This window comes from Caretta caretta, chromosome 11 (assembly GCF_965140235.1).
Source record: "Caretta caretta isolate rCarCar2 chromosome 11, rCarCar1.hap1, whole genome shotgun sequence".
NCBI classification, from domain to species: domain Eukaryota; kingdom Metazoa; phylum Chordata; order Testudines; family Cheloniidae; genus Caretta; species Caretta caretta.
Genome location: NC_134216.1, coordinates 10,203,797 through 10,231,144, shown reverse-complemented (window position 1 = coordinate 10,231,144; position 27,348 = coordinate 10,203,797). Strand labels below are relative to the sequence as shown.

The following is a 27,348-nucleotide window of genomic DNA, read 5'->3' as shown; positions in this document are numbered from 1 at the left end:
TTTCCTGTCCTCAAGGAAGTTCATAGGTTCACCCTGGATCTGAAAAGACGTCACCTGAACTGAGACCCTTCTACTGCCATTAATATGCAGGGATGCGCACCTCCTAGCACTGAAGCGGAGTCCCATCCAGTTGGCAGACTGGCTGGTGATGTCAAGCACTTGTTGGGGACACTCGGGGTTGTCTGTGATCAGGACCAGACCGTCTGCAAAGACCAGGATATTCAGGCTGTTGCTGTACAGGTCGAAACTTCCTAGCCCGCTGGAGATGGCTCGAATGAGCGGCTCCAGGGCTAAGTTGAAAACAATGGGGCTGAGGGGACAACCTTGCTTCATGCCACTATGGATAGGAATTTCAGGTGGCTCTCCTTCCATGGAGTGGATGGTGGTGGTGCAGCCTTCATAAAGTTCCTGGATCAGTTGGAGAAAGTTTTCAGGCATCCCAAACTCTCACAGAGTGGCAAAAATGTGCTGGTAGGGCATCAATCCAAAAGTATTAGTCAGCTTGAGCCATGCTAAGGCACATTGCCTCTGTGCCCTCCTGTTCATGTGGACGGCAGTCTGAAGGACAAAATTGTGTTCATAGCAGCCTTCCCATGACATGAAGCCTTTCTGGTTGGAGCTGATGGCTCCTCCATTCACTGACCAGTCTGTTATCCTAGCCGTGAGGCAGCTGGCATACAGTTTGTACGTGCTGGAGCAGAGAGAGATAGGTCTCCAGTTGCTGGGGTCATCTCGCTCGCCTTTCTTGTAGACGAGCACTGTCACAGACTTCTTCCAGGAGCTGGGAGTACGGCAGAATTGCTTCCATTTGTTAAAAAGTGCAGTTAATACCAGGCAGCCGGGATCTTGTTTTTTCAGGACGTGATAGCAAATGCCATCTTTTCCTGGGGCTGCATTTTTGGTCTTTGTAAGTCTGGTGTCTGGTCTCTACTTACTGTGATGTAAAGTCTTGTTCCAGGTCCCCTGCACAGTCAATACGAGGTAGAGGACGAAGGCACTCTGGACGCTACACGTCGTTCTGAGCTACACGGTTAAACACACCCTTGAAGTATGAGAATAGTCTCTCTGATGGGATTGCGCAGTAAGATGAAGGCCTGTCGAGGTGTGACGTTATGAGTGTAATATAATATCTCATTGAAAGGTGACTTTCATTTCAAATTAACTCACAGACTGACCTGACCCATGGCCGAACTTTAAAGACTGGTTAGGAAGATATGTAAATAAATAGAGCTTTGAAATGCAAGCCTGCATTGTTAGAGATAGAAGGGTAGATGTTTGTTCAGGTCTTCTGATGTAAGCAAACAGGTCTTGTCTATTGCTACAGCTTTGATTCAAAGATCAAAAGAGGATTATTAACATTTAGGAAGACACGTGAGTGAAACAGTATTATTGTCTATGTCTCTTTGAAGGTTGTGATAACCTGTATCTGAATTGTTTAATGGATAAATTATCCTGTGCTAATTGCCATGATGTTTGGAAGAAGGAAAGTTAAGCCTATTGTTTTCTCAGGTCAGAAGGCTGTTGGAAATGTATAAAAACCTTGGGACACGATCCTTCTTCATCTCAGATCTGCTTTGGGCTTCAAGGGGGGAAACCTTAACCCACAAGGATTGAGATCCCCAGTCACTGACTGGAGTCACCCTGAATATGGACATTGGACTATAACCTATGAACTATTTCTAAAAGGACTTTTGGCCACTACAAACTCATTTCTGCTATGTATCTGAACCTCAAGAATTGAATGCAAGTCTGTATGTATATTGATCTTTTAACCAACACTCTCTCTCTTTTCTTTTTTAATAAATTTTAGTTTAGTTAATAAGAATTGACTGTAAGCGTGTATTTGGGGTAAGATCTATGTTATTATTTGACCGGGGTCTGAGGCTTGGTCGTTTGGGGTCAGGAGAACCTTTTCTTTTATATGATGAAATAAGATTTTCAGAATTTATCATCATATGTTTGACATGTGTGTCTGGATGGAGGCCTGAGGCTGGGTACTTTAAGGGAACTGCATTATTTGGACTTCTGAGTAACCAGTGAGGTACTATAGAAGCTGTTTTGTGCTGGCTTGGTAAATCTAAGTATTGGAATATCCACCAGCATTTGGGGTTTGTTTGCCCCGTTCTGATTGCCGTTCACCCTAATTGAGTGACCTCAGCTGGCTCCCATTGGCAGCACCGTCACACGAGGATCTCTCTCATAGCCTTAGGACGGTTTGACCAGGAGAGCTTCTGGATACTGGATGCTGCGGCTGCTGGGTCATACAAGCGATTGATGTTCCTCCTTCTGGCTTCTCTCCTGTGGTGGTGGTGGTGGTTCTTATGTCTCCATGCAGAAGTTCTGGGAGCAGTCGGTGTACTCTTATTGCAGCCTCATCACAATCTATCATGTTATTAGAGAATGAGCTGACTTTGAAATGACCCACATCAGATCAGAACATCTCTCAGATACTAAAACTGGGTATATCTCTTCTCTTACCTATGTTAAAAAAAAACTAGTAATGTTGTGAAAAAACAATGGGTTTTGTTTTTAAAGTTAAAATAATTGAAAAAGTGTAGTTACTTTTAAACTAATATTGCTGAAAGCCTGCCAAGACAAAGACAAGGATTTGCAATGAAACAAACACTACAATATCAGGCCAAGACAAGACATCTCTGTCAGACATACTGACAGTTAAAAGGCAACAACATAACAGTATAGCGAGACCCCCTGACAGTACAGTGACAAATTCACTCAAATCCTCACATCATAACACCATGTTATTGTACAGCCATCATAGCTGTTATACACTTTCAATGTTTTTTTGGTCAAAGCTTTATCCAAGTTTGAAAGATGGGGCCATATGAAATGAAAGCTTCTTTTCAACGTTTGTTATTAAGAGACTACTAAGGGAAAACTAAACAAACCCAGCTCAATAGCCTTATTTTTCTTCTTTCAGTGCTATTAAAGATGTTCTCAAACCCTATAACTCACTAAATGTGAACAAATTTTAAAAGACCCAATATGACATGAGTTGCTGCATGCCCAAAAACAAACAATTGTGTCATTGCCTAATCATGAGACACAGCATAAAGAAACAGTCTCAAGGAAGGGCTGCCATATGAGGAGAAATGTAAAAGAATAGGATAATACTCTGCACTTCTTTGGAGTCTTCTCTCCAAATATCAAGAAGGGATATTATGGTAAATTTGTAAAAGTATTTATGAGTTGAGCCTCACACCACAGCCCAAACCTGAAAAACAAAACAATCACCTTCACAGGAGGACATTACTATTTTCATAGAATCATAGAATATCAGGGTTGGAAGGGACCCCAGAAGGTCATCTAGTCCAACCCCCTGCTCGAAGCAGGACAAATTCTCAGTTAAATCATCCCAGCCAGGGCTTTGTCAAGCCTGACCTTAAAAACCTCTAAGGAAGGAGATTCTACCACCTCCCTAGGTAACGCATTCCAGTGTTTCACCACCCTCTTAGTGAAAAAGTTTTTCCTAATATCCAATCTAAACCTCCCCCACTGCAGCTTGAGACCATTACTCCTCGTTCTGTCATCTGCTACCATTGAGAACAGTCTAGAGCCATCCTCCCTTTCAGGTAGTTGAAAGCAGCTATCAAATCCCCCCTCATTCTTCTCTTCTGCAGGCTAAACAATCCCAGCTCCCTCAGCCTTTCCTCATAAGTCATGTGTTCTAGACCCCTAATCATTTTTGTTGCCCTTCGCTGGACTCTCTCCAATTTTTCCACATCCTTCTTGTAGTGTGGGGCCCAAAACTGGACACAGTACTCCAGATGAGGCCTCACCAATGTTGAATAGAGGGGAACGATCACGTCCCTCGATCTGCTCGCTATGCCCCTACTTATACATCCCAAAATGCCATTGGCCTTCTTGGCAACAAGGGCACACTGCTGACTCATATCCAGCTTCTCGTCCACTGTCACCCCTAGGTCCTTTTCCGCAGAACTGCTGCCTAGCCATTCGGTCCCTAGTCTGTAGCGGTGCATTGGATTCTTCCATCCTAAGTGCAGGACCCTGCACTTATCCTTATTGAACCTCATCAGATTTCTTTTAGCCCAATCCTCCAATTTGTCCAGGTCCTTCTGTATCCTATCCCTCCCCTCCAGCGTATCTACCACTCCTCCCAGTTTAGTATCATCCGCAAATTTGCTGAGAGTGCAATCCACACCATCCTCCAGATCATTTATGAAGATATTGAACAAAACCGGCCCCAGGACCGACCCTTGGGGCACTCCACTTGATACCGGCTGCCAACTAGACATGGAGCCATTGATCATTTTGTATTAAGCATTTTAGCACTCCTGGAAGTTAAGACATAAAATGGTTGGCACTTGTCCGTAAAACACTGCACCTTCCTGTTAGACAGTACTCTAAGCTTCCAAGAGGTAAAGTTTATAACACAGAAGAACTCCATGTCTCCTCAGACAGGCAGGCATTGCCCAATGCTCAATTTTCTCTAATGACCCTCCATGCCCTGAGACTGACACTCAAATCCAAATCAACCATGAAGGATCTTAGGGCTTATCTACATGACAAACTATACCTGTATCAGCTAGGGTGCGATTTATAGCTATATAATTATACTGGTATAACTCCCTCTGTGTATGCTGTTATTCCAGTGTAACAGCATATTTTCCCCTATTTGGTTTATGTCACTTTGGATGGGTTCTAAGCTAATCTAAAAAAAGCCACTATTAAACTAACAGAGTTATAAGTGTGTCCATGCGAACACATTTATTCTGGTGTAACTATGTGGGTATAATTACACCAGCATAGCTGGTAAAATCTTTCCCTTGTAGACAAGTGTTTCTGGACTGAAACACTTCTGAAACAAAAATAAAGAAGAAAATCCACAGAGAATTTCCATTTTACATACAAAATTTAAAATTCTTTAGTCTGTTTTTACAAGTAGAATAAATATTGATGTCTACTGGATGGAGAAAATTTTGCATTCACATCAATCACAAATATTTTAGATTCAATGCAAACTGAAAAGATAAGAAGAAACCCAATGTAAATATGCATATAAGAGATGTGGAGGCTTTCATCACATTTAGAAATTTGTTTAAATAACCTTTTTACAATTTTACAAATTTACCATAATATCCCTGACACTTACAACAGCAATTATCTGAGAAAGTCTAGATGTGTCTGGTCTGAGCCTACATAAATTTAATGGAGGATTTTTTGTTCTTTAAATGTAATAATGGATATTACATTTACTACATCCTAACTACATAGGCGTGAGAGACCACCAATCCTTAGCACCACTGTGTACCCTGGGTCCACAAGTCTCATGCCACTATATATACACACCTCTCCATTTCATCCATGAGCTTCAGTCCAGCCTCTGTTAGATTTATTAATCTTTGGCATGGAGTCCTAGTTTGACAGTCCTGCTAATGCACTCAGATCCCCCTCTTGTAGGTTCACCAGAAGGATCAGCTGTCCTGGGAACAGATCCATAATGTAATTCCTCAGTCATATAAACTTAATTTTGACTTCAGACTTTCTCACATGCAAGTCACATTACAGACTTTACCACTACGCCTATGCATATAGGACACATGTCAGCTGAGGTCAGTATTAAGTTTTGTTTGAGTGTGACTTTGAGGTATTGGACATGTACATTGTGGGTGGTTACACATTAGAACTGAGGAGTTTGTTGTGGACTCTATATTTGGGGATTATACTGTTTATGTAGTAAAGCATGTGAGTCAGTGTGGATGGAACTCCTCGATTTTTAGTGACAGCTTTGATAGGAAATGTGCTTGAGCAACCTTAATACTACGTTGCCAAAGTTTTTGGGATGGAAAGTCTACAAGGCCAAGCCGAGACTGAAAAAAAATAAAAATAAAAACCCAGAAACCATTCTTCTAATTCTATTCATCATATCATCATTGCAACTCTCCCATGGGTAACCATTACATATGTTTCTATAGCTTCTTCCTTGGACTGTAATAATATCATTACAGAATATTCAAAAATGTTAAAAAGAATTTCACTTATACCACCTTCTAAAATAGGCATTATAAAGAAGAAAATCAGTCTTCAATTCAAGACAACTTTATTTGTGGAACAACAAACTATTCAAGTATTGCCAAAGCATAACCTGTTAATCTTAAAAAGAAAAGGAGTACTTGTGGCACCTTAGAGACTAACAAATTTATTTGAGCATAACCTTTTGTAAGCTACAACTCACTTCGTCAGATGCATTCAGTGGAAAATACAGTGGGGAGATTTATATATATAGAGAACATGAAACAATGGGTGTTACCATACACACTGTACATACGTATTTGGAATAACTACACAGTTGAGGGCACAGCCAACTGTTACAAAATTTAAAAAACAAAAAACTGTATAAACCAAGAATGCCTACTTCAATAAGCACAATTTTACTGGATAAAAGATTTCTCAAGTGATGTAACTTGGCTTTCAGTCTTCTGCCTCAAAATGCAGAGTTAACAGCAGATAGCTACATGTACAGTGTGAACAGTTATGCTGTCACAAGAAATCTACAATAAAAAGAACAGCCTTTTTTCACAGTTGGGAAATAATTAATCCTGTGTATATTTTTATCACACAATCTAAAAGATCAAACGATTTCCATAGGTAGAGCTGTAATTCCTAAAAAAAACAAACCCTCTCTACTTTGATAGAACAGGCAAAATAGTTAGCAATTTTATCAATTTCAATTTGAGATGATATATATTTTCACAGCACAAACAAATGAAATAAGTAACCTACTCCATCAGGATTCTGTTCAGGCTACCGATCGATCTATTGGTTTTCAGTAGCACACCTCACCACAATAGCTAAGAGCTTCCCTGATAAATTAGATATGGATGATGAGGTCCTTATTGGTCTTCACTGAGTCTTCAGCTGCTCTCCCTTCTCTAATTTAAGAGGCTCTTGGTGAAAAAAAATACCTATAAGGGAGTGGGTTTTTTTCTCCCCCCTCTTCCCTTCATTGTGGACATGGTGGAAAAGTTTACTCAAAAAGGCTGATTTAATTAATCTGATCTTCTCAAGAAACTTGTTCCACAAGTAACCCTGCAGTTTGAGAATACATTATCTCTGGTGCTTATGTGCTTTGTAACCCTACTAAAGCAGATTAAAAGTGGAAGAGTACAAAATATTTCACTCCACTGCATTTAAACTATTTGACACATTTTTGTAATATTTAATTTTTGGTGCTGGTGAGAGATACAGGATTGACAGAGCTGTAGACTGCGTACAGCTACATATCCACAGAACAGGTACAGCATGGGCAATCAGCAAGAACTCCCCCCCATGCTGCCTTGACAACATGCTTCAACCTCACTTCACAGCCCTTTCAATCCTTGAATAACCTGCTGCAACTAGCAACAAAGATGGTTAATATCAGAGGTACCTATGGTTTTTGTAATATACATAATTGTCATAGGAGAATTGGAATGAAATCATCAACACATTACACCTAGGTCACTAAACTAGTCATCAGGTTATGGTAACTTTACTCACTACTGACCTGGTCTCAGTTAGAATCAATAACCTAGATGTCTCATCTCATTAGCTGTCCCCAGAACCATCCAACTCTCTCTTTACAACTTACCTGATTTGCAGTCTGTAAATCTCTGCCCTACAATGTACATGGCATTTCAAAAATAAAAGCCACTGTTCTTTCCTCAGCAAAAAAGTTTCCACATTGATATTTCATTTTGGAGCAATGCAAGTACTCTGCACTAGCACATGGCTGGCTGAAATTCAGGAGCAAGGCTAGGAGAATTAAAAAAGTTCCTTTTATTTCATTGTTCTCTGCTGAATGATCCACAAAGAGCAAATACCTGTGGTCCTAGAGAAAGTCAACTGTCCTGTTCCTAGAGCAAATACCTGTGGTCCTAGAGAAAGTCAACTGTCCTGTTCCTATTATTGAAAGCAAAGAGACATGAAGTTAAACACACCACTGAGTTTCTAAAGCAAGGAGACACTTCCAGACCAAAAAATCATTTAAAATTAACTTCTTTTCTAGATAGTAAGATACACACACACACACAAATACTCAAAAGTCAATGCTACTATACTTTTCTAAAGAAAAAGAAATGTATTGTATAGATGTATTACTATGCTGCCTCTTATTGGCAAGAGTGTATTAAATACAGACAAATAAAGATGGCTGAACAACAAATGGTCATTTAGCATGACCATAAAAATAGGACTTGTTATCCAGTACTATGGACAGGCTTCCAAATTCAAGACATTCTAAAGAAAGGCACAACTGAACAGTTTGGATTTATGTGGCTTTATTAAGGTACTACTTTCTATTCCCAACTCTGACATTGCCCATGTGCTAAGCACACGTTTCAAAAACATAGAAAGCAAGTAATTTTAAAATATAAATTTTCTAGGAATGACAATTGTAATATACTGTATGCAAGGGGGCACTTTCATATTAGTTCATTTGCCTCAGTGTTTGACCTCAGAAGTCCAATACGTAAAATGTAAGCTACTTATTTAACATTTGCAAATAAATACTGTATTTTTATTTCATGTGGAACAATTAACTGTATGATCTTGGGCAAGTTTCTTAACCTCTCTATACCTCAGTTTTCTCATATGTAAAACTAAGATTAATGCTTATCTTCAAGGGGTGCTGTGAGGCTTAATTAACTGAAGTTCATAAAGTGCTTTGCAATCCTCAGATACCATGTAAAAGAATTATGCTAAAATCGATTCTGAGAAACAAAGAAAAAAGTGTTACAGCTAGTTTAAATTTAATGGGTATTTCTACATATCAGAGTCTGATACGGAAAACCTGTGTTGACATTACTGTGCATTGGAACAGCAGCAAAAACAGGGACATTTAAAACACGCCAAAATATATATATATGTATATATATATATATATATATATACATATTCATTCTCCACTTACTTTTTTCTTATTGTTAGGTCTGACAGTGGTATACATCTTAGGCCAGCTCCTAACACCATGAGAAAGGATGTTAACAACACTGTTACCCGGAGACCTAAGACAAACAAAAATGGTAATATATTACAATTTTTAAAAATAAAGCAGCAATAATGCTAAGAATGAAGCTGAATACATTCACATACATACAGCCTGAAACTGCTTCTTGACATGCCATCTTTTTCATAAATACCTACACAACCATGAAGCTTTGTTATTACAGATATCAACCATGACTTCACATTGTAAAATACAGACCTCTCTATATTCAAGCTCCAACCTTTTGCAGGACCTGGGCTAATCATACATAAGCACCTTTAGAAAAGAAAAATACTATACAGTTTCACTGGTGCTCATACTGAAGGTTCCTTATTATGCACAATTGAAGTGTCAAGCAATAACATGATCTGAAATCTAATAATCTCTGGACTACATATGTAGAGGGAGAAATGGACCCCACACATTGTTTTTTGAACACTAAATGAAGTAGTGAGATTTAGGAAGTGGGGTGGGAGGTTTGCTAGATTCTTTCATAAAGCAGATTTACATTTCACCTTGAAGAAATAAATGTTCCCCTGGAAAAATTTGCCTTCTTTGCAGTACTTGCAACTAAGAGAAGTTTTTGATGTGTTCAGATCAAGTTGTCAGAGGTTGTGTGTATAACACATTTCTAAAAAAATAAGTTACAATTGATTGATTCCTTAAATATTTTTCCCTCCAAATCTGTGATTCAGGATTGAGAAGCTGCTAGATCAGAAACAACTTCATCTTTAGTGCTGTAATTTCACTTGCCAACTACTAATGATGATGCATTTCCATCATCAGTAAACAGAAGAAAAATGGATATACCTTGACAAGAGTTAAATCTCGATAGCCTTATGAAATATGGCATACATCCAATGAAACAGCACTTGTACATTTCATATTTATGTGGCCATACATTTCATATCTATACGGCCATACAACTTGTAGTTAATTCAGAGCAAAAGAAAGCATTGCATTTGGCAGGATTTCTGTGTCACAGGGAGCACAGACTAGTGAAATTAAAAAAAATCTAAATTATTCAATTACATGAAACTTAAAACAGCTGAAATACTAATAGGCAAATAAGAAATATTAATAAATGCTTCTTGCTCTAAACCCCCTTTCTGTAAACTTGCAGAAATCCTGGGCTTACTCACCATTTATGAACTACAACTGAACCTTGTTTGTTCTTATCTACCACTGCGGTTAACTAAGTCCAGCCCTGGTTCAGTTGCACCAGGGGTGTGCCATCCATGCATGCAATGTATGCACTGTATGCCCCAGAAAAACTAGCTGCCTGTGGTTCCATTCTGTCCAGACCCATTGCCCAAACAAGCATGGAAGATGACATTTTAAAATCAATCCTCCACACAGTGTGACCTAGCTTGTACCACACATGCAAGAAAACACTGCGTGGAGGACGCCATTTTGTGGAACATCAGGCATGCAAATGTGTAACTGAATACATTAGGTATGTGCTGGAGAGTGGGACCAAGATAAGCAGCAGTCAGTCAGTGGTAGCCACTAGCCAAGTTCTGTTAAATTTTCTTGTTGACAGAGGAACAGAGAAATTCATATAGCACACTATAGACAAATTATATGCACAACTGCCATGTTAAACAAAGCCCCTAGATAGTTATATACATAATTAATTTGAAACTTTACTGTTTTCTAAAACAAAATCTACTTAAATATTTATGGTGCTTAAAAACCAAGATGTCCCCCCTACTATTTCCACTTCATTAGCACACCTGATCCTTTTCCTGTTTTAAAGTGCATCCTTGAAAAATGTCTTTTTATATGCTTACGTTCTTCTGTTCTCTGTTCTGTACCATATACTCTGACTCGCCAGCACTTTACAAAACATTATTTCTCTGTAAAAGCCGAAGGCATAGATTAAAGTTCCACGCAGGTTGCTGGAATAGTGTCTCATTAATGGCAAAACACAAGTGTGGAAAATAAAGAGAATATCAAGTATGCCCAGGAAGGGGATGGCAGTGATCACTGTTACTATGTTTTCCTCACCAGTACTATCCTACAGCTGAGACCAAGCCAGAGAGAACTCCCACTGCAAGAGTACAATTGAATATACAAAGCATGCAAGTGTACAAACGAATCATCTGTGATAGACCAAAGCTAGTGGCTTAAACTCTTAATCAGTTTAGTACAAAATTAGTTAATTTAGTGCAAGTAACTAAATTAAAACAAATAATAGTAAATGGATGGTCAAAACCAAAATTGCAATTAGTGAGTTCTTACAGAAAAGCAGGAAAAGATATGAAATCACATTTCAGCGAAGCAATGTATAAATGTGAATGGATCTGTAGGTGTGCAAAAACAAGCTATAATGCTGGCCCTGTCTACTTTTTTGTCAAGGAAAAGAAAGCGTGGAATAAGGCATGATACAATGACCTAACAATGTACAAAATGTAGACATCATGAAATAGCCAGAAACACCTAGCACCCTGTATACAGTTACAAACATTGGGACAAGCTTCCACTGATCTTCACTTAGATGAGCAACAGAGAACTGCTGTGAGACAACACATGAAATAATTTGCTAAATAGCCTGATTCTGACAACAACTAATTTGCGTTGTAGGTCATCTTGGAGAACAAGAGCTGGCATTTCATGGGCATAACAAATCAGATGATTCTCTGAGACAGAGCAGTTATGTAAAAATCTTAGAATTAGTCAGTGAGTTCAATCATTTACTCAAGCAGCATCTGGAAACCTCTACTGTTTTTTTGGGAACATCAAACAGAATTCAAAATGACCTCATCAAAGCAGTAACTAATGTCCAATTTAATGTCATTGTCAAAGAAATTGAGGAATGCCATTTGTTATTTTACTGGACGAAACCTCAGGTATCGCCAGTAAGTCTCAGCTCATATACTGCATTATGTGAGCAAGAATGGTGATGCTACAGAATGCTTGGTTGGTTTTCCTGAAGTTAGCAACAATTGAACTACGGCTGGCCTTTATCACTATGTTGAAATGGTGTGCCAGAAGTTTACATTCAGTGACAAGTTGGTAGCTCAGACATACGATGACGCAGCAGTAAGTGGAGGTCACATAAGTGGACTTCAGAAACACATTTGTGAAAAGTTCCCCTGTGCACTTCTTGTTCATTGCTATGCTCATTTTTTAAATCCTGCCCTCAGTTTTGCAGCATACAGTATCAGAGAATGACTGATTCTTTTCAAAAATTTAGAAGGAATATCTTCATTTTTCTCTTGATCTCCAAAGTAAGCTGAACTTCTTTGAAAGTATCTAAACGAAGCCTGCCTTCTATTTGTACCACAAGATGAAATTTTCACTCAAGGCTTGTATAAACTGTTAAGCAGAGCAAAGAAGCTCTGATCGAACTCTTCAAAAGTGTAGTGCAAAATCTAGCAGATTGGAATGCTTGTCTTTCACCTCAGCCAAGACTTTCCTGACCATGCTTGATGATTTTCAGTTTATGTTTCTTCTTTGCCTCTGGAGTGACATATTTGAAGTGACAGGAGAGTTATTTGATGTTCTTCAAACCAAGATGGACAATACTGGGTTTTGTATTCAGCAGATTCGTGAGACAGAATAAATTCACCAAAGCGACAAACTTTTGATGAGTTTGGGAAAGAGCTGTCAGAGCAAGATGCACTTGAACCTCAGGAAAGGAGAGCAAGAGAAGGCCAAGCAACATGTAAGCGTCTCTTCTTTGAGGTTACTGACAATGTCAGCAAACAGATGTCAGTATGATTTGAAAGTGTAGAGAAACCTGAATCTCTCCAAAAAGATTCAAGGAGCTCCATACACATTTTCCAGTTGATAGTCTCATATCTCTGCAAGTACGTTACCTCAGTATTTTTTATATTAGTCAGTTGCACTCCGAACTGTTTGCTGTATACAACTCAGAACAGCTCCAAGGGAAAGCTGAATTTGGACTTGTATGGAGCTATTCATATGCTGGATTTACATACTTTGCTTGTCTGAGGTCAACAAGTCAGATGCCTTCATTCTGACTATTCCCTACTCTACTGCCACGATGGAACAGTCTTTTTCAGCTTCAAAGTGCATTAAGACATTCACATACAGCACTCAGCACAGCAAATGCCTGTCCAAATTGGCTTGAGTGATCATCAAAAGGGAATTGCTTATGTATCTGCGCAGCTTACCAGATTTCTACACCTTGGAGTTTCTTAAAAAAGATAGAAGAGTGGATTTTCAGTTTCAACAGAAAGGTTAGATAATCACATATTTGTATATTCTCAGCTTTCATTATATTCGACTACTAGTATTTGCCAAAACACATGTATCTGGTTTATTAATTGCTTGGGGTAGGTTTTTAGAAAATAAATTGTTTCATCTGTCATCTAAAAAGTTGCTGTATGCCTAAACAATTTCACTGCGCACCACTGAATGGCACCCATTTCTGATACCTGTTGCAGCAAGAGCTAATTTTCCTAGTGTAGACAAGGTTAAAGAGACACATGACCATTTTTTGATGTGTGCACAATTAGCATCTTAAGTGTTCCTAAACTGAATAGATTATATCATACTACAACCACTGACAGTGTACTCAGAACTACCCAAGACAGATAAAGACAGAGGTCCACAGCCCAAGGAGCATATAAGGTAAGGCCCTGCCAATTACAACTTTTAACTGAGTTAGTAATTAATTACTACCATGGCTGGTTCTAAATACTCTCTCTCCTCACACTACCTGATTAAAATACTGTTAATAGCCGTGGCAGCAAACAGTGTCTTGCCTGTGCCAAGAGACAGGGGCTGGAACATGGCTGTCTTCATGTAATGGACTCAGCACACTTTGTTTTGCAACATAAATAGGACTTCCATGTTTTATAACCAGTTTAGCTAGGCAGCCTTCTGCCCAGTTTTCGTTGCCGTAGAACACCCCTGAGGACATTGCCCCATGTGCTGCTGATGCCACACAGCTGGTGGATTGAGTGTATGAAGGCTAGGGCACTATTGGATAAGTACCCAGATTTTCTCAGAATGCATCAGAGTACAACTACCGTTTGGTAGCATAGTAAAAAGGGGGGGGGGGAAATAGAGGGGCAGATGCACAAACATAGTTGTGATGTCTGAAAAGCTATTTTGTGGACACGAGAGAACCTATTAAAATTCATAAAGCCACCACCTTATGCTCTTAAATACCTCCCTTAAATCTATGTCTCATGTTGCCTAAAAAACAAAAACAAAAAATTACTTCAGTCCATCATTAGCTAGGCAAGCGGCGAGCTCAGATTTCGGCTTCTCTTCTAAACTCTGTGCATTTCATTGTTTACCTCATCCTCCCAACCCATTCCCAATTCCATTTGTCTGTTTTTTTCCACCTGTTGCATCCTGTCTGCCAAGAGGATTGTGAGCTCACTGGGGTAGGACTTGTCTTTTTGTTACCTATCTGTACAATGCTGAGTACTGTGGACCCCTTATTTTTGATTGTGGTTCCTATGTACTACTGTGAGTTAAATCGTGATAATGTCTCATATACCCAGTAAAAGTGGCTGCATCTCTAGTTAGTTACAAACAAACAAAAAATCACATTACAGATCTAAATGTGAATAGAGGCCAAAAGATGAAAAAAGAAACACAATGGGAGGCTCAGATGCTTACCTTTTTGTCATTTAGTGTTTCTAATATTGGGTGATTTCAGAAGTAGTGTTTTAGGAAAATAAACACACATTAATAGAGAAATATTAATGTATGTACTTCCTTTTAATATGAACTAGTGGTTTTCTTAAAGATTTTGCTTTCACATAACCATCACAGTATCATTTTTTGACAAAATATAATTTTAATTAGGGTAGGGTAATCTATTATTTACATTACTGTAGCTCCTAGGAGCCCTCGTCATGGACAAGGACCCATTGTGCTAGGCGCTGTACAAACAGAAAAGACCCTCCTTGCCCAAAAGAGCTTACAATCTAAGTTGTATCACCTATTCAGAACAAGCCTCCTTCCCACACTACGTAGCAGCATAAGCCCCAAAATGAGAGACATTTAATCATTTTTAAAAAGTAATTCTTAAACTCTTTATTTTGTCAGTATTCTAAGATTAAGTTAATTAGGAAAGTGCAGCAGGAGATATTTAAAAACATCTCTATATATAAAAATAAGTGTATTTTGTGCCTGATGCTCTTCTTCATAAATTTAACAAGACAAAAAACAAAACAAAAAAAAAAACTGGCAGTAAATTACAGAAAGTTACTCTTCAGTGTTTCCTGCATCCCTGTTTGGCTAGCATCGCTTCCAAAAGTAAAACTCTGTCCCTAAATGAAAAGAGCATAGGCACATTAACTTTGAAGGATGAACTCTCTGTGCAGTGGTCAATGGGGATCTGCCAAGAGAAGGTTAAAAGCACCAATAATAAAAATATTTGTTTGCTTCAAGGACTTTTATTAGCTGCCAAACTTATATGCCTGATTGAACATTTAATCACTGCATATTACTGTGAAACTGGATTTTCATTTCCAGTGTTTGGAAAGCACCAACCAGTTTATCTGAGGATATCAGTGCTGGATAACCAGTAGAGGGAGGAAATGTTGGCAGGTGTTGCGGACCGCTCATAGTTTTAGGAGATTGATGTATAGGGTGGATTCAGTCAACAACCATCTGCCCTGCACTGTGAGATTGTGGAGATGTGCTCCCCAACTCCTATGTTAGATACCAGATCTACTATAGCCAAAAATTTGTGAGGTGGTAGGAAGGCTCTGGCTTGTATGGCATCCAACTGTGCGTCAATGAATTCCAGTTGTTGTACCAGCATTAAACTTTTCTAGGTTCACAGGGAGACCTGGCTTCAGGAACAGGTCTATTGTTATATGGACAGCTCGGAGCATGTTGGTCTCGGATGGGTCCTTGAGGAGACAGTCATCCAAGTATGGGAAGATGACGATTCCTTGTTTCCTTAGGTAGGCATCAACTACTACAAGGACCTTGGAGAACACCTGAGGTGCTGTGGACAGTCTGAAAGACAGTACCTTGTATTGGTAGTGGTTGTTGCCCACAATGAATTGGAGATATCGTCTGTGGGTGGGGTACATTGTAATATGGAAGTATGCTTCTTGGAGAGCTAAGAACTTGTCCAATGTTCCACTGCTGGGATAATAGTGGAGAGGGTAACCATCTTGAAGCATTGCAGTTTGACAAACTTGTTTAGATTGCAAAGGTCCAGGATGGGTCACCAGCTGCCACATTTCTTCTGGATCAGGAAACAGTGGAGTAGAAACCCTGTCCCATTTCCTGGGAAGGGACCAGTTCTATGGTTCCCAGTTGCAGATGAAGATTTATTTCTCCCTCTAGAATGGAATAGTGAGAGGGGTCCTTGAAGAGAGATGGGGAGGGGAGTTGGCGGGGCGGAATAGATAGGAAGAGGATGGAGTATCCTTCCTTGATTATCCTGAGAATCCAATTGTCCAAGGTGATTAGTCTCCACGATGGGAAAAATTAAGTTAGTCAGTCACCAAACTGGTGGAACGTTGAAGATGGTGGGAATGACTGGAATAGGGGGAGGCTTCTCGAGGTCTCGACCACACCTTCAAAAGTGTTACTTTGGTGGGGGTGCATGACAGATAGCCCCTTAAGGAGCAGTCTGTCGACACTTGCTAGGAGATCTTTGTCTTCGGTTCTGGCCGTCACAGTGCCATCGAGGGGTACTGCTGTGGTCAGGATCGCGGGAGGAAATATTTCCCTGGGCGTCTCTTCGGCTCAGGCGTGTAAATGCCAAGAGATAGGAGTGTAACTTGGGAGTCTTTATGGGAGTGCAGAGAATCATCCATGCACCCCAAGAATAGTTTCTGGCCCTCAAAAGGTACATCCTCTATCACAGTTTGTACCTCCTATGGAAAACCCAGGAGGTGGAGCCATGATGCATGCCTCATGACCACAGCAGTTGCAATGGATCAGGCAGTGGTGTCTGCAGAGAGGCTTGCAAGGCTTTACAGGCTAGGAGGTGTCCTTCAGATACTAAGAACTGGAATTGCTCTTTCTTGGCCTCCAGCAGGTCATGACAGAGTTCCTCCAATTTAGAGCAGTTCAGGTAATTACACTTAGTCATGAGAGCTCAGTTGGAGATTCTAAATTGTAGCATGGCTGATGAACATGCTTTGCGTCCAAATAAGTCTAGGCATTTCTAACCCATCTGGATAACTAACATACCATTGGTATTGACGGCCTCTCTCTTGCACTGCATTAATCACTAAAGAATTTGGGGTGAGAATAGAAATTCCGCATCCTTTGCCGGAACATAGTATTTTTTGTCAGCATATTTGCAGGTTGGAGGGATGAACGCCAGGTCTGCCAGAGCAGTTTCTAAGAATTGAGAAGAGCCTCACTGATCGGTAGTGTGAACTTAAAGGAAGAGGATGTGTGGAATATATCAATCAGCTTATGCTGCTGGTCCTTGACTTCCTCCAAAGGAATCTGTGATAAGTCCTGAAAATGTCTAAAATTGTCAGCAGATGTAGGAGGTGGAGGCATGATAGCCTTGTCAGAGGAAGAGGACAAAAAACGTAGTGCTGGTGGAGAATCCTCTTCCTGTTCCTCCTCTTCAGTTGGTACAGGCAGGGGTTCAACCTCCGGAGGGTGAGAAACTAATGGAGAAGGAAGAGGTATAGGTCTCCAGCTTTGCTTCTTGGGAGGGTTTCCAAACTGTGCCCTGTACATGGTCTAAGGGTCCCAATATGGCCAGTGCTGGGGGAGTGGAAAATGTGGCTGCATCCAGGGTGGTCCATGTCAAGACTGTGGACCAGATGTGGATTGTGGATAATGAGGATGAGCAGGTGTGATTTGCCTGGTAGATGAGGGAGCGATGGAGCCTTCCTCTTCCTCCTCATCACTGGGGAAGGGAGGTGGAGAAAGGGAGGAGTGTTTTGAGTCCAGAGAGGAGGGTGGAAGTGGGGGGAGGTCACTGAAGGAGTGAAGATTCAGAAGTGTCAGATTCCAGCAGATCTTTAGGATATCTAAAGTCTTGGAGGGATGGCGGGGGGAAGAGAGCATCATCTGTGCCAGTGTATGACTCGGTGACGAAGAGTGTATTCTCCTGAACCATCTGAAGATGGTGCCAGATTCTTGCCCGGTGCTGACTGTTTTATTGGTGTTGGAAAAGCACCAGTGCCAGCATTTTTGTCATTGCTATAGCTCCTGAAGTTGGCCTATCTCACTGCCCAGAGTTGGGAAACTGTGCCGAGGGCTGTAAGTCCACTCAGTTAGGATCTTTAGATCGTTTCTTTGCGTCAGTATCAAGGGTATTCTAACAGGCCCAGGAGCTGTGTCCCCTTATCATATGATGTTGAAGCAACAGACCTCGCTGGGAATGGTGTTCTCGTGGGCTGTGCCTCAAAGTGTGAGGAGGGAGCCCGTTTCTTTTCATCTGAGTGAGAAAGAGAAAACTTTCTCTTTGGGGGACGTGGGGAGTGAGGATCAGCAGATGACCTGGCAGAATGTGAAGACCTCTCTGCGGAAGAAACCAGGCCCGGGTCCAATGCCAGTTGCAGCGATTTCTCCATGAGGAGACGTTTTAATCTAATGTCCCGGTCTTTCTGACTCTGGGTTTCAGGCCAAGGCAGTGGGAACACTTTTGTGGAACGTGTCCCTCTCCCAGACAGCGAATGCACTGCGGGTGGCCGTCTGTTACCAGGAAGGCAGCCCCACAAGAAATGCATCTCTTAAACCAAAGGGATCTGGGCATAAGGATGAAGGAAAAAGCTTCCTGGTCGGGAAGGGCGGGAATCAGGGAAACGGAAACCTAAGCTATGAAATAACTGTGAAGGTAAAGTTAAAACAACAACAAAAAAATTTTTAAAGATAGAAGAAAGAAAGAATGAGAAGAGGACACTAAATACATTACACTAATAGCTAGAGCACTACCTAGTAAGGGAATTGGAGAAGTGGGCTCTGCTGTGGATTCCGTCCCAAATCAAAGGCAGTAGAGAAGGAACTGTGGACGGTTGGACCACACAGCGCTATATATACATCCTGCGCACAGCACGAGAGTGGGGAGGTGCACACGTGCAGTCCGACGAGCACTGCTTATGAAGATTTCTGATCCCAGGCACAGGGGGCACTGCCGCACCTACAAGTGGAGCACCCACAGGGACATTACTTGAAAAGAATGTCAAGTTTTCTTTCTAGCTAGCTAAATATTTACACCATATTTATGCCTGTAGTTCCTGAATATCTAATAGAAAACCCCACCATTACAATATAAAAGGTATGCATTGTTATTAAACATTTATATTGTCGTGGCACATGCAGTCTAATGCCTTCCTTCCCCTGAAGCAGCCTTGTTTGTTTTTGTTCTCCCTCTTTTACTACCACAGTCTTCTACCTTTCTTCATTTGTGGCTTCTATTGTGGCTGTGGGAAAGCTAAACTGAAGAAATGAGTTCCACGTACAGCTGATCAAAACGTAAGTTTTCATCTGCTGAAAATTGTGTCTGATTTTTCCATGGAAAATATCAATATTTTGGTGGAAATTCAAATACCGAAAAAAACTGAGCTGCAAAAAACCATTTTACTTTGATTTGGAAATGCTGCTTCAGTGCCTCATCAGAGCTGCAGGTAGGATGCCTCATGCTCCCATTCTCATGTACACACTGGGTTCTAGGGTTGGATTACATCTCCCAAGATACACCACAGACTCCTCTCTTGGAGAGGGAAAGGGTACAGCATGGAAAATGAAGTCTAGTCAGGAAGCCAGACTCATAGAGAAGAATTAGCAACTAGATTAAAACTTCCGTGAGGCAACATTTGCAAATCAAAATACTTCCATTTTCAGATGTTCACTTTTGGGATGAAAAATTGAAAGTTTTCATAGCAGACTTTTGCAAAAATAATAATAAAATAATAATAATAAAATTTTCCACTGAAAAATAATTGACACAAAAATTTTGAACAGCCCTTGTTCTACGTTTTACTCTGAAAACAGTGGGGTCTGTAGTCACTCTGACTTCTATCAGAAGAGTCTCTCTTTAATAATCCAAGGTTTAGTGTCTTTCCTTAAATTTAATCTTAATCTCATGCCAGGAAATTTAACTGAAAATCAGCCATTTAACCTAATAAAGAAAATGAAGTATTTGATAACTCCTCAACTCTTCCAAATTTGAAGTCTAAACCTGGAGTTCCTAAACTACAAATTATAATGCATTGCTTTTAAGTGTTTCACATTGTGCTGATGATTTCTTTGACCTTTTGTTTCTTCTTAATATGCCTGTACATCCAAAAATTCCCCTTGGTTAAAGAATAATGCAGCACATTGAAACTGTCCCACCAAAGAAAATCAGTAAAAGAATGTCAGACAAGTAGCTTATTTTAGACAACAGTCTCATTGCTAATAAGACAAACATTTTAATATTTTAGACAATAGTCTCATTGGTCCCTATATTTTTTTTTTTTTACATTTCACATCTTAGTTCTCTTAACTCCTTTTCTTTTCCACCTTAGTTAATGAAGATAATAGTCCAACAAAGACTTCCCAAACTGCAGTTACAGTATGTTATTGTTTAGTATCTGTTCTTTTACTCTAAAGCCTTCATATATTTTGGCTTTGAAGTTAGTAGCTGCTCTTAAATTTAAAGCTTTTATTATATAAAATGATATCTGGGGCACATATCCTGAAACAGGTTACTAGTAATTTTCTGTATACAATAATCACACACAAACTACAAATAAAACTTACACAAAGTTGAACACCTTATAACATTTCTCTAAGGCATGGTATTTAAAGGTCCCTTTAACATACACAATCAAATGTTTGATTTGGCTAGATGAATAATAAAAAAAACTGACTTCCTTGTACTTCTGCATATGAACATACTGAAAACCTCTCCCCCATTGTTAAATATCTATCAAGGCTTTGGGTGGGGAACGCAGACCTCTAAACTCTGAAATATAATACAGTAACTCCTCGCTTAATGTTGTAGTTATGTTCCTGAAAAATGCGACTTTAAGCGAAACGATGTTAAGCGAATCCAATTCCCCCCATAAGAATTCATGTAAATGGGGGTGGGGGAGGTATTAGGTTCCAAACACACACACAGTATAAGTTTTAAACTAACAATTTAATACTGGTACACAGCAATGACGATTGTGAGGCTTGGTTGAGGTGGTGAAGTCAGAGGGTGGGATATTTCCCAGGGAATGCCTTACTGCTAAATGATGAACTAGCAATTGGCTGAGCCCTCAAGGGTTAACTCATTGTTATTAATAAAAAGAAAAGGAGTACTTGTGGCACCTTAGAGACTAACCAATTTATTTGAGCATGAGCTTTCGTGAGCTACAGCTCACTTCATCAAGTGAGCTGTAGCTCACGAAAGCTCATGCTCAAATAAATTGGTTAGTCTCTAAGGTGCCACAAGTACTCCTTTTCTTTTTGCGAATACAGACTAACACGGCTGTTCCTCTGAAATTGTTATTAATGTAGCCTCACACTCTACAAGGCAGCACGAATGGAGGGAGGGGAGACAGCATGGCAGCCAGAGAGCAGAGACACACACTGTGTGAGAGAGAGATGTACATTGCCCCTTTAAGTACGCTGAACCCACTCCGAGTATACTGCCTTGTTAAGCAGATTAGCAACCTGAGAAGGCAGCTGCTGCCAGGAAGCTCCCTCAGTCCTGAGCCCTGTCATGTGTCCCACCTTGCTCTATGGAAGATGGGGTAAGTGGAATGCAGAAGCAGGGGGGAGGGGGACACCCTGACATTAGCTCCCCTCTTCTCCTCCCCGCACAGCAAGCAAGAGGCTCCGGGGAGCAGCTCCAAGGCAGAGGGCAGGCGCAGCACATAGCAGTGAGGGGAGGGACAGCTGAATTGCCGGCAATTGATAGCCTGCTGGGCGGCTGCCGCACAGGGCAGTTAGGGGAGCGGGGAGCTGATGTGGGGGCTGCCAGTCCACCCTGGTTCCAAGCCCCCACCAGCTAGTTGCAACCGGCTGCTCTTCCTACAAGCAGTAGACAAAGCAGGTAGCTGACAAACAACGTTATAAGGGAGCATTGCACAACTTTAAACGAGCATGTTCCCTATTTGATCAGCAACAACATTAACTGAGACGACTTTAAGTGAGGAGTTACTATATGCATTTAAATTCAGCAAATGACATGATGTACTACTGGGCCCAAATCTTCTTTCAGCTACACAAATATAAATCCGGAATAATGCTGATGTAAAATAGGTGAGAGAAGAAAACCAGGTCCTTACTGTTTACTAATTAACTTTCTAACGCACCATGGTGTGGAATATAAGGAAGTGAGGAGAAGACGATAGTTGCATGGGAGGTCACAACAACTGTTGATCATACAATTTGAGTGAAAGCTTTTATTTAGGACTAATTCCTGCCCTCATATATAACAAGGCAATTCCTGGCCATGTGTATGTGTTCAAGGGCAGAAATTAGCTCCCACTGTTTAGCAAGTTTTTCCAAGCATTTTGGTCCCCACTTTGTGTTTCATCCACGGGGTATTATGGGGTATTAAAGCCCTCCCCTCCACCTCCCCGCAAAATACCCCAAACTGCCTGAAGATTCTCTCTTGTGACTGCTAAAACAGAGACAGTGCCTCTTCCTCAGTGGCCATCATAAAACAAAAACATGAGACAGGATTTGACCACAACTCATACAGACTTAATACACAAGAGACCAGTAATCTTTAAAGCTCTGGAAGAATTTCTAAAAGACAGGGGTGGAATCTATGCAACACCTAGGGAACAATCCTACCCATCACAGACTTAGTATTTTTCCAACAGGTGTCTTCTGTTTTAAGTTATCAATGGTAAGAAGTTTGCAGCTCCAACTCAGAGACTGAAAGTGCTAAATTAGGAAAATATGATCATCTTGGAGGTGCCACGAAAGATACCAGTGATTTATAAAACTTCTTTGCTGAACATGTCACTGAACAAGGATATCTTAACTTTTTTCTTCTCTCTACTACTACACGGGAAGGATTAGGAAAAGGTTGTAGTATGGGAAGAACCTTTCATTTCTGAATTTTTTGTAACCATTTGCAAAAGGAGTCACTGTACAACAGCTCTTGAGCATTAAGGTGTTAATATTTCATTTAATTCCTCAGTTTCATTTTTCTGTTCTGACCATGAATCACTCTCAATATGTGTTTGTTTTTTCTGAAGCCCTACCCCCCAACACACCCAATGACCTGGCACACCACTTACACAGGGGCCTTCCTCCATAGTGCTTGTCCCAAAGCAATGCCTGCTTGATCACACCAAGTGCCATTTGCTTATACCATGAATGGGTTCCTTACAAACAAGATGATGTCCCTAACACTTTCAAATTCTTAGAACCTCTGTTGGAAGTTCTGAAGAAGCCTGTCCAGAGATGATGCCATCTGATTCACACTTGCAGTATCCTGGCAGCTTAGCAGTGTCAGAAAATGCAGCATCTCCCCAGTTTCCAAATCACTTTTGAAGAGACTAAGTTTGTTTTGAAATGAAGCGACACTGCTGTGGAGATCCACTACATTTTAATTTGTAGCCATAGGGGCAAAATCATAATCATTTAAGTGGCCTGTCAAATAAACAAGGAAGGCCAATATCCTCATGCTTGTAGTATCCCTCAAAAATGCATGTAGCTTTTCTGCCTTTTTCCCTGCAATGTTATGCAGGTATTCTTCTACATGAACTCAAATTTCACACAGCCTTCTAAGTACTTGCCCTCTCCTCAACCAGCAGATGTCATCATGAATCAACAGATCATCGTAATCACCAGATACTTCTGAAAGCAAGCTTTTGAACTGCCTGTGTTGCAGTGATGACTTGAACTGAAGGAAGTGGACAAGTTTAATCACCACTGACATTACATTAGCATTCTCACTGCTAAGCTTTGCACAAAGTGCGGTTTGGCGGATTACACAGTGATAGGAAAGCAAAGGATTGGAGTTCAGATCTTCCAGACAATTCACAAGCCCTCAGTAAGTACTGATCATTGCAGGAGTGCAATCTCTTGTAATTGATACAATCTGAGTCACATCAAAACCTTCATTAGACAAAACAGTTTAAACAAATCCTCACCTGACGAGAGATTGTTATGTGGTATAACGGACAACAAATCCTCCACAAATGTCTCTCCATCAAAAAAACGGACATACAGCAGGAGCAGAGCTTTGTCCCTGACATCACAGGATTCGTCCACTGCCATGGAACATTTTCCTATTTTCAGTTTCTCACACAACTGCTTGAAAAAGTCTTGTGCCATCATCTCAGCGCGCCTAATAGCTGTTGTGTCTGAGATTGGCAGTTGTCTGAATGCGTCAACAACGTCTTTCTTCTCTGCAAAAAGGGTTTCAGCTGTAGTAACCATACATTGCTTAATAATGTCCGCATTTGGGAAAGGTTTCCTGTGTTTTGCCATTGTCCACACACATCTCAATGAAGTTTCAGTCGCCTTTTCCTGAGAACAAGTGGCCTTTGAAATAATATTTGTGCTCTGAAAATATACATCCTTTAACAAAGTGATCTTGTCTGATCTTAAAAAGGAGCCTAGGGGATATCTGTGATCAAAATCCATGTGGTTTGTTTTGTAGTGCCATTTAATAGTTCCACTTTTAACAACAGCCACAGTGTCTGTACAAATTAAACCTACTGGTCAACCCTTTGGATGCTGTGGCAAAATAAAACAGTAAGTGTCAGTCCACTCTTCTTTAAATGAACGGGTTTTGGTGTCAACTTTCCTTTTTTGCTGCCAAGTTTAAACACAATGCCATTAAATGTCAAAAGTGCGGGAGATGGGACTACCTTTGCTTCTTCTGCAGTTCCTAGGACTCTTCACCCCACACATACAGGCCAGGGAGGGGGGAGTGCAGGGAGGGAAAGGCACAAGAGCCCTCTTCTTGTCACAGGAGTAGAGGTAAGGGAAGAGCAGAGCTGCTGCAGGCCACAGAACACTTTTTTCTGCTTCCTGTCTCCTGTAAGAATGGCACCTCCTGAGGGGCAGGGGTAGAGAGCACCGCCTGTTTCCTGCAGCAGTCCTGATTGCAGCAAGGAAATATGCAGCCAATGCTTTAGTCCCAGAGTATTCAATAGGCAGTCCACCAGAGGGTCTGCCTATTGACTACCAAGGGAAAATGAAGGCAATCAGAGGACGTTTCCCCAAGAGACACAGGAAATATGAACCCCTCAGCAGTTTAGGTGGAATTGTGGGCATTTTATTTGTGGGGTTTGTGACCCAGGGGCACCATTTCAGATTTTGATTGGGGGGGAGGAGGAAGAGAGAGACTTCAACTGTGGTTCCACAGGCTACTTGGCTGCCAAAATCTGGGCAACAGGGCTCCCGCTGTCAGCCCCGCACGCCTGATAGAGTTCTTGGGGGAGCAGGGGTACCATTTAGGGAAGGCGAAGGAGCACCTGTCCCCCATGAGTTTCATCTCAGCCCTGCGCACCTGTCAGGGCTCCATTTAGGGAGGGAGGGCAAGCGGGGCGGCGGGGCGCACCTGATGTCAGCCCCAGCCGCCTGAGGGTGACAGGTAACCCAGAGGGCAGGTGTCCCCACACCCTCCCTAAATGGTGCCTCTGCTGTGACCCCCTTTGACCATGGGTGCACAAAGCATGGTTGCCACAGTTGGGCTAAACCGCAGATAGGACTGAGCTGCAATTGTGCCTTCTGACCATTGGAGTGCGCTGTGGCCCCTGCAGAGCAGGCAGTCAGGCCCCTTTGCTCATGCTGCTCCTCAGCCACAGGCAAGTGTGGCCGGAGAAGGTGGCAGTAGCAGAGTGAGTGTTGGTGCCAGGCTCCTCCACCTTACCCAGGAGCCCCAGCTTCCCCAAGCCCGCCAGCATGCGGCCAGTCACTCATCTACCTGTGCTTGCTCCCCCAACCCCCTGCACTTATTACCCATACGCTGCCGCTTCCCCCCCCCCCCGAGTTTTATGGTCTGGTCAAAAGCCTTTGGCGGTCTGCCTATTGACTACGCATGGAATAAAGCATATCTTCCCAAAAGGCATCCATGTCTTGATTTGGAGACATCAAGAGAAGGCGAATCTGCCACTCCCCTTGGTAGTTACTTGTTAATCACCCTTTCTGTCAAAAATTTGTCTTTTTTCTAATTTGAATTTGTTTCAGCTTTCAACCTATTGGTTCTTGTTATGCCTTTCTCCATTAGATTAAAGAACCCTTAGTGCCCAACATTTTTCTCCATGGAAGTACTTGTACTCTGTAGTCAGGTCACCTCTCAATCTTCTTGTTGATAAGCCAATCAGATTAAGCTCTTTAAGACTCTCACTGTAAGGCATTTCCCCCAGTCCTCTAATAATTTTGGTGGTTCTTTTCTTCATCTTCTTCAATTTTTCAACATCCTTTTTAAAATAGACATCAGAACTGCATGCAATATTCTAATCGTGGTGTTACTAATGAATATAAAGAGGTAAAGTCACCTCCCTACTCCTACCCACTACTCCTGTTTATAGATCTACGGATGGCTTTAGCCCTTTTTTCAGTAGCCTCACACTCGGAGCTCACTATGATCCCTAAATACTTTTTAGTGTCACTGCTTTCCAGGATACATTCCCCCCATGCCGTAGGTATGACCCGTATTTCTGTTTCCTAGATGTATGATCTTGCATTTGGCTATATTAAAACACATTTTGTTTGAATGGGCTCAGTTTATCAATCAATCCAGATCTCTTTGTATGAACTTTGAATGAACTTAGAAGCCAATGTAGGCTTGATGTACAGGTTTTCACACCAGCAATCACTACTCCGGAATTGGGAGCTGTGTTCTGCACTAGCTAGAAGTTTCTGTATGGACCTCAGGGATAAGTGTAACCCTGGAAGTAACAACAGCTGGATGACTACTTTAAAGTCTTTACACAGGAGGAATTAGTACAATATCCCAGCTATGTATAGACAGAAAAAGGCACTTAAGGGCTAGTGGCAGCAATGTCCAAGAGGCCACTGAGTCTGCAAAACTCTTTAAGGCATAAGCTGGAAATATACCCTCAATAAATGTTTCTGACACTGCCTCCCCATCACTCCTTCAAATGCTTCCCCTTAAAAAAAACAAAAATAAACCAAAGAAGTGCTTCCCTTTCAACTGAGTTGTAGACAATTTGCTTTCAGCCATATGCCGGCATCCGCCAGACACTAGGAAAGTAATTAATCTGTAAAATCTGATTTCTGTGAAAAAGCAAGCTACACCTGAATACTGTTTTATTGGAACGACAATAAATATCTTAATCTGCCCAGCAGCTTCATATAAACATTGTGCAAGCCAAGCAACTAGATAGAACTCTAAAGAACCTCATGTGGCCTTTGGGATAAACCGTGATTGCCCAGCACTACACTGGGACCTCTCTGAGATGAAGAAGCAAATCCCTTGACCTACAACTCTGCCCTCCTGGCAAGATACCACA

General features: G+C 41.1%; 1 protein-coding gene across 6 annotated transcripts in view; it reads right to left on the bottom strand.

The window, feature by feature from the left end:
• SLC49A4 (solute carrier family 49 member 4) overlaps nucleotides 1–27,348 on the bottom strand; it is a 195,508-nt gene that overhangs the window by 136,763 nt on the left and 31,397 nt on the right. For all 6 annotated transcript variants that reach the window (XM_048869815.2, XM_048869817.2, XM_048869812.2 and 3 more), the window contains exon 2: nucleotides 8,930–9,023. In XM_048869815.2, coding sequence (XP_048725772.1) covers nucleotides 8,930–9,023 — 94 coding nt within the window. The remainder of the gene's footprint in view (nucleotides 1–8,929; nucleotides 9,024–27,348) is intronic.